Source organism: Saccostrea cucullata, unplaced genomic scaffold (assembly GCF_032062105.1).
Source record: "Saccostrea cucullata isolate Sc308-1 unplaced genomic scaffold, CSIRO_AGI_Scuc_v1 ctg19221, whole genome shotgun sequence".
NCBI classification, from domain to species: Eukaryota; Metazoa; Mollusca; class Bivalvia; order Ostreida; family Ostreidae; genus Saccostrea; species Saccostrea cuccullata.
The window spans coordinates 1-9,122 of NW_026939274.1; the positions used below are offsets into that span (position 1 = coordinate 1).

General features: G+C 37.8%; 1 protein-coding gene across 1 annotated transcript; it reads right to left on the reverse strand.

Moving 5' to 3' along the window:
- Positions 1-531: 531 nt before the first annotated feature.
- Positions 532-8,146, reverse strand: LOC134252716 (uncharacterized; the record flags this gene model as incomplete). The annotated part of the gene is made up of 2 exons (XM_062735225.1): positions 7,997-8,146; positions 532-765 (listed from the first exon to the last, which is right to left on the reverse strand). Coding segments are annotated over exons 1-2 (370 nt in total), but the record flags the coding sequence as incomplete, so codon positions are not given.
- Between the last annotated feature and the right edge of the window lie 976 nt (positions 8,147-9,122).

Here is a 9,122-nt window from a genome sequence, read left to right on the forward strand (position 1 = left end):
CATATATTTCATTTTAACAATATAAGTTTTCATTGACATTCAAACTTTTTAAGGGGGGAGGTGTTGTGAGGTGTGTTGTATTTGTATTATTTCATCATGTATATTATTAGTAACATTAAGTTTCTTGAACATTCCAGAGTGGTCAACATGTTCGGTCATTTTTCTAGAACATTCTTGAACTTTGTGCATGTCCAGAACTTTCCAGTAATATCATGTATTTACAATTTCTAGAATATTCTAGATTTATGAGACTGTATAAATACCCTGTCAATTCGATGCATAAATAATGGTGAACATCGTCGTATAAGCATCATTGAGGTATTACTGGGATATAATTTCACTGGGACATTGTGTGCAGCAACGGACACTCTGATGTATGTATTTTTAGATTTTTGCTAAGTTTGTACTTAATGATTTGTATATTACTGTAAATAAATTATTGTTAAGTTTAAACTGTGTGATTGATCTTTGCTGGCATTTAGGGTTATTCTGACCCATAACACTTTAACTACAAAATATCTCTCAATTTACCTGGGATAACTATAACGGGCTTTTCACCAATAGTTTCACAGACGGCACAGGGCACGTCGTGATCCACGAGATGGGACACAGAGTCACTATAAACACCCTTGTATTCCGCCCCGTAAAGAAGTCCTCTGAAATTGTCCTTCCAGTTGTTATGGGACCCCCATTGAGGGTCTCTTGGTAAACAGAGTGGGTCTACCGCGGCGCCCTTGTGCATGTAATAAGATCCTCCAGCAAAGCCTACAAAACAATAAAGTTCTTTAACATTGAAATTTATATATTAAACGAATTGAATTACCAAATACATTGTACATGTATAAATGATCTAAAGAATCGTTTTTTAAAAGTGGTTAAAAATGAATATTTGCATCGATCGATGGGGTAAGAAGAATGGATGGGGTACCTGACCCCGCCCCTTTGCATTTGCGATGTTTTTAACTGTATACAGTACATATTAATAAAATACCCAAAATATGACCTCCCCTCCCCCCCCCCCCTTTAGCAAACACGGGTCCCTTCTACGTTGTTTGGAAGAGCCATGATATATTTAAACTTCGAAACGTTATAAGGAAAACTGATCTACGCCCGAAAGGAAATATGTTTTTTCTTAATCAAAAATACCCCAGCCTTCCCCAATTCTACCATGAAATATATTTTTTTTTCGATTGGATTAGTATCTTGACTAAGTCTGACATGCACCCTCTCTTTTGGAGAAAAGAAATCCCGGCTCCGGGATCCGTAATGTTATAATTATTATTCAAATCCAACATCTAAAGCAAATTTGAGAGTGTTCATCCCTTGATGGATCATCCATGCAAGTTTGGTTTAATATAGGTCATAGTTTCTTAGTGATAGAACTGTACCCATAACTTTAACTTGTTCCTTTACATGGAAAATGTATGTGGGATCCTGCATCTGAAGCAAGCCTCCTGGTAGTGTGCATCTTTAATGTGAATGTGTCTTCTGACCGCCGACCTACAGGCGGTACCAGATAGCCTCGACCGTCTTCCATGCAGGTTTAATTTGGTCAACATAAGACTCGCGGTTACTTATTAATAGATATATGAAATCTGCACCAAAAATTGTAACGGTTTCCTATTTACTCATCCGAAAAATGTACGCCAGATCCAGCATCCGAAGCAAGCCTAATAGTATGCGTCTTTATAGATGTATCATCCATGCAAGTTTGGTCATCAATCAATTTCTATTAGTTGTATTGTTTGAACTATTTCGGCATGCGCAAGTATAATAAAAAGTAGTTGTTAGATCACGATTTACATGTATAAGGTGCTGGTCAGGCGTGAAGTGGTCACCGACGAGCAATCAACCAGTTTCGAACACGCTTTTTTGATTTATTCAAGGAAACACTGTCTAGTTTATTGGGTATACCAGGGCTTTGCATGCATACAAAGCCCCCACGGTTCCTGATCTTTCGCTTGGTGAAATTTACATTCCAGTAGAATTACATGTACCATGAAATCAACTCGATTAAAATTCAAAGTGTTAAGGATCGAACACAGCTGAAGCGCCTCCGATTTACTCCAATCGTAAAAAGATAAAACCCTGTGGAATTTGACTTCTAACTTGTACTGAAACTATGATAAGAAATTGTTAGCATATTTGGACACGGATGATGTGAAAATCTTGGTATATTTCACCTTCCTTCACCAAAAATCATAACTTTGAATTCAAAACATTCAACTTCCGGTTATCTCCGATGCATTCCGAATTTCCTCTGATTACTTTGTATATGCTTATACTTAGCTCAACGATCACCCAGAAGACCAGCGATGAACATGAGTACAACCTTAAATTATCACCTACTCTACTTAAATACCACCCTCTAACTTTCATAGAGAATATATCAATTCAACACCCTACAATTATCTACAACTGGCTCTCTCATGTAAGGGTTAGGAAATCGTCATCAACAGTAATGTTCTATCGCCTTCTACTCACCTTGCTAATGATAGGGGGTATTGAAACAAACCCAGGACCAGTTAAGTATCCATGTGGAGTTTGTGAGAAACCGTGCAAGTCAAACCAGAAAGCTGTAGCTTGTGATGAATGTAACCAATGGTTCCATGCAAAGTGCATGGGGATATCAGATGAATCATACCACCAATAAGGAAACCGATCATCCTCCTGGTTCTGTACTAACTGCAATAGTTATAACCACTCAACAACCTTATATGATGTGCCATTAAGTAACAACTCCTATTCTTTGTTATCAGATTGTAGTAACAACTTATTGGATAATACCACATCATCCTCAATTGGGAGTCCACTTCTAACATCATCACCGAAAACAAACAAATCAACAGTTATACCCAACCATCAGCGTAAAGGACTCCGCACAATCATCACAAACTTCCAGTCAATCAAAAACAAAGCGGCTGAGCTTGAAGTATTAATAGAAACCACAGCACCTGACGTCATAATCGGCACTGAAACCTGGACAAATAAAGACATACTGTCATCAGAACTTTTCCCTGATACCTATACAGTATACAGGAGGGATCGAGGTACAGACAGCTATGGTGGAGTGCTTATAGCAGTTCACACATCACTCACATCATCAGAGATATTCTCCAGTAAATCAGTTGAACTGATTGCTGTAAAGATCGACCTACCAAATGGGAAACAATTGATAGTATCATCTTTCTATCGACCACCAGGCTCCGGTGAAAGTTACCTTGACAGTTTCAGGGAAGATATCACATCTCTTAAACAGCAGCATAAGAAAGCAATCTTCCACATTGGTGGTGACTTTAATGCACCAGATATAGATTGGAAGTCGCATAATGTACTCAGCAGGAACAACATCTATCCAAAGTATATCAGCGAGTCCCTAGTGAATACCAGCGAAGAACTAAGTAATAACCTGTAAGACCAGAGGAGAGAATATCCTAGACCTACTATTTACTTCCCACCCAACTCTGATAGAAAAAATTAGGAGTTTACCACCCATTGGCAAAGCTGATCACGATGTCATCTTATGTGATGCAGCAGTGGAACCAGTAAGATCGAAACACCTTCGCAGAGAGATCTTTCTATGGAAAAGGGCCAATATGGATGCCATCAGAGAAGAAATAAAGAACAGCTATAAGGAATATGATAACATCAGGGACATCAATCTAATATGGACCAAGTTCAAGGTTATGATCAATAATTTGATGAGGAAACATGTACCAACTAAGTTTACTAGATCCAAGCCATCACATCCATGGATTGATACCCACCTAAACAGACTAACGAGGAGGAAGAATAGAGCACACCAAAAAGCAAGAAGGACCAAAAACAACAGGGACATGCAGAAATCGATACAACAAACTAAAAACATCATGCCAGCGAGAGATACGACTCGCAAGGGAAAAATACTTACAAGAAGTGATATGTGAGGATTCAAAGAGATTCTGGTCCTACATTAAACATCAAAAACAGGACTCCAGTGGCGTGTCTCCACTCAAGGGCCCCGATGATCTGCTCCACAGTGACACAGTGTCCAAGGCAGAAATCCTAAACAACCAATTCCATTCGGTTTACACAAAGGAAGACCTTACAGATATGCCATCTAAAGGAGACAGCCCACACCCTACTATGAACAACATCCGCATAGGAAGTAGTGGTGTATGTAAACTCCTGAAGGGCCTAAATATACATAAAGCAACAGGACCAGATGCAATTCTATCAAGATTCCTCCATGACTTTGCAACAGAACTAACCCCAATCATGACAAAATTGTTCCAACTTTCACTTGATATCGGAAAAGTGCCAGACGACTGGAGAGAAGCATCTATAGTCCCCATATTTAAGAAAGGAGAGAGACATTTAGCTTCAAACTACCGCCCAGTCTCCTTAACTTCCATATCACGCAAGTTGTTAGAACATATTGTACACAGCCAAATCATGGATCACTATGACAGTAACCATATACTGGCAGATCAGCAACACGGTTTTAGATCAAGACGATCATGCGAGTCGCAGCTATTGATTACAGTGGACGAGGTGGCCAAGTCACTGGCCCTTGGAGAGCAAGTAGACATAGTGCTGTTGGATTTCTCCAAGGCCTTTGACAAAGTGCCACACCAGCGCCTCCTACACAGACTGCACTTTTATGGCGTCAGAGGTTACACGTGGAACTGGATCAAGGATTTCCTGGCGAAACGGACACAGCGAGTCACCTTAGAGGGTCAGTCCTCTACCAGAGCTGATGTCATCTCCGGGGTTCCCCAGGGGACTGTGATGGGACCGTTACTATTTCTCACCTTTATCAATGACTTGCCGGAGCATACTTCATCAGACGCAAGATTATTTGCTGACGATTGCCTGCTTTATCGAAGAATTAACTCTAGAGCAGATGCCGAACAGCTCCAAAAAGATCTGAAGTCACTAGAGAAATGGGAACGAGAATGGCAAATGGAATTCCACCCCCAAAAATGCACAGTCATCCATGTCTCCAGGAAACAGCGTCCCATAACCAACAAATACCTCCTCCATGGCCACACTCTAGAGTCAGTCAGCAGTGGAAAGTATCTAGGTGTAACATTAAACAATAGGCTGAACTGGACGGAACACATATACAATGTCCGAGCCAAATCAAGCAAGACCCTAGGTTTTCTCCGTCGCAACCTACAGGGATGTAGAGCCGACATTAAATCTGCTGCTTACAGTACAATCGTCAGGCCCACCCTGGAGTATGCAGCGACTGTTTGGGACCCATATCAGCAAACCCAAATACAAATGTTGGAGAGTATCCAGAGAAGAGCAGCAAGGTTTGTGAAGGGCAACTATTATGATAGAACACCAGGCTGTGTAACATCTATGATGAAGGATCTACAATGGGAGCCCCTTGAAACACGCCGACAAACATCACGGCTCATCATGATGTATAAGATCAGCAATGACCTCATTTATATCCCAGCAACATCATACTTAACACCAGGGGATACTCGGACAAGGGGCAGCAAATACCGTCAGCCACCAACATACAAAGACGTGTACAAATTCTCCTTCTTCCCAAGGACCATCAGGGACTGGAACAGCCTGCCAGATCATGTTAAAGAAGCCAGTACCATCGACGGCTTCAAGAAGCAGCTATCCAACACCATAGCTGCTTCCTATCACCCTTAAGTGACATGCAGAACATTGTTTTTAACCGACTTTTAATTGTAAATAAGAGGCTTTTAGCTGTGTTCGACGTGCTATTACACTCGATATCGAGGCCAGCACTGAACAGGAAGAAGAAGAAGAAGGAAATTCCATCCTCCTGTGATGTTAGATTAATAATAATAATAAATAATAGAATAAATAAATTAAAATTATACCCAACTGAACAATACATTTTGGAAAAATGATTTTCAAAAATGCATATTTCTACGACGGCGTATTAGTGCCATTTTAACAATGTAGAATTTTTTTTTAAATCGTTTGTACGATTTAATAAATCGTTTGTACAATTTAATAAATCGTTTGTACGATTTATTAAATTGTACAAACGATTTACTAAATTGTACAAACGATTTATTAAATCGTACAAACGATTTAATAAATTGTACAAACGATTTATTAAATTGTACAAACGATTTACTAAATTGTACAAACGATTTATTAAATCGTACAAACGATTTACTAAATTGTACAAACGATTTATTAAATCGTACAAACGATTTATTAAATCGTACAAACGATTTAATAAATTGTACAAACGATTTAATAAATTGTACAAACGATTTAACAAACAAATTGTACAAACGATTTATTAAATTGTACAAACGATTTACTAAATTGTACAAACGATTTATTAAATCGTACAAACGATTTACTAAATTGTACAAACGATTTATTAAATCGTACAAACGATTTACTAAATCGTACAAACGATTTATTAAATTGTACAAACGATTTATTAAATCGTACAAACGATTTAAAAAAAAATTTACATTGTTAAAATGGCACTAATGCGCCGTCGTATATTTCCTTTATTTTATCAATTATTCAATCTTTAAAATAATGTAGACAAGGGCAATAACGCCTATATACTCATGTAGCTTCATTCAGGCAATTTTTTTTTGTAATTCTACTGAAAAATAGTTTCCCTTAAACATGTATTCACAATTAAAAAGTATTTTACAAGTTGCAAGTATTGGGCATTGGAATGTATACGAAAAAAACTTAAAATCATCTCAACCACTGAACAAGAAAAGCTGAAACTTATCTGGAAGCATTCCTGGGTAGTGTACATCTTAAATTGTTGAAATCATGTCCCCGGGGGAAGGACAGGGCCAGTGATGAGTGAAACGAAGGAGAAACATAATGTACATCGACGCCGAGGTATTACATAAGCTCCCCAATCTTCGACGAGGTGAGTTAACAACTTTTGCTGTTCTTTACCTGATTATCCCCCGTGTTATACCAATTCTGGCCCTGTCCTTCCCCCGGGGACATGATTTCAACAATTTAAAATGTACACTACCCAGGAATGCTTCCAGATAAGTTTCAGCTTTTCTTGTTCAGTGGTTGAGATGATTTTAAGTTTTTTTCGTATACATTCCAATATAAATCTAAATTCTTTATATTGGCCCAACCCTTCCCCATGAGTTACTTGAGCAATTTAGAAAATACTACCCAAGAATGCTTCCTCATAAGTTTCAGCTTTTCTGATCCAGCAAGTGTTTCTTGAGATTTTTGGTAAAACGTTGATTCTCTTATGTGGCTCCGCTCTAACCCAAGGGTCGACATATGATCATGATTTTAACAATTTAGAATCTACACTATCCCGTATACTTCCTCATATGTTTCCGTTTTTTTCTGGTCCAGTGGTTCTTTAGAAAAATTGTAAAGGAGGTTAATTGACACTTAATTTTATCAATTTAAATTCGATCCCAATGCTAAGGAACGCTTTTTTCCAACTTTATATAAAATTAACCTAGTCCGAAATCTTTTCCAGTTTTGTTTTAAACGATTTTGATATTTTACGTGCATTAAAAATATCAAATCATAAAAAAGCCTAGAAAACGCGTCAGATATTTCGGACTAAAATTGACCCAGTGGTAAGAAAGTGAAAATGTGCAATGTTTACAGGTGAGGTTATAAGTATTGCTTACGTTCTGCCATTCATAATGAAGATCTATAATATAGATATACATTATAATGAGCATCATATATTATTCTTTAAAGCTTGGGGTTTGCGTGGCATGCGATAAGCTATTTGGTTGCTTGCTGACATTTATACATTTCAGATGTTAGGATAGATGAGGAGGGTAAAAAGGCTTAAAAATCAATAACAAATAACAGAGAAAAAAATAATAAACCTTTTCCTATTTAGAATACACATACATGTACCCCCAACACACACACACACACACACAATCTAAAAACGAATGATTCAAAATTAAAAAAAAAGTTTCAAAAATGCGAGTGTAAACAAGAATGATATATATTCTGAATCTATCAAACCTTTGCAGTCTACCTGAATATATTAACTTTGCTGATCCTGGGCAGTCCTTCCGACCCCAGCGAGTATACACAGGCCCTCCTGATGAGCCTCCTTGGACAATAGTTATTATCAGAACCAACACCGAACATATACAGGGGATGGATGGCATCTAAGAATCCAAAAGAATTCAGAATATAGAAAAGACTTATTTATATATAAATCGCCTGCTTTTAGCTCACCTGAGCATAAGGCGCAAGTGAGCTTTTCTGATCGAATTTGACAGTTATCTGTCGTCGTTGTAAACCTAAAACATTGAAATATTTTCACATCAAGAATCACTACACTAATTTAAACCAAACATGGCACAGAGTATTCTTGGGTAAAGAGGATTCAAATTTCTTCAAATGAGGGACCATATACATGTACCCTCACCAAGGGGAGATGATAAAGAAAAAGTGAATATTGGGTGGATTAAGGGACTCCGACCCTCAGCTAGGAAGGACAACTCTTTAATTTATGATTAAATTCAAAAAGTCTTTAAATGAAGCTTGAAAATTTAATTTTTTCATGCAACAATTTTCATTATACGCCTCTCAATGTGCTTCAAGGTTCTTTGAACTTCGTAGAAAGGTCTAATTAAGAGTAGAAATTTTTATCCCGAGAAAGCATTTTTAGATACCAATGTTTATTAACATGATATGAAATTAGAAGTGATATATGGAGCTTTGCAAAGAACCTTGAAGCACATTGAGAGGCATGTAATGAAAATATTGTTGCATGAAAATATTTAATTTTCAAGCTTCATTTAAAGACTTTTTGAATTAAATTACAAATTAAAGAGTTGCCCTTCCTGGCTGAGGGTCGGAGTCCCCTAATTTAAAATTCTTCTTCTCAAGAAGCGCTGGACTGGAAAAGTTAAAACTTATGTGAAAGCCCTCTAGATTAGTGTGAATTCAATTTGTTCAAATCATGACCCCAAGGGGTAGTATGGGATCAAAGTTTTACAAGAGTTAGAATATTCAGAAAAAAACATTATGAGTAGTATAAGGAGCCTGGATGGCCGGGTCAACTGAGTGCACTTTTGGGGTTGGGGGGATAGGGGGTTCAACGGAGTGCACTTTTGGGGTTGGGGGGATAGGGGGTTCAAGGGAGTGCAGCC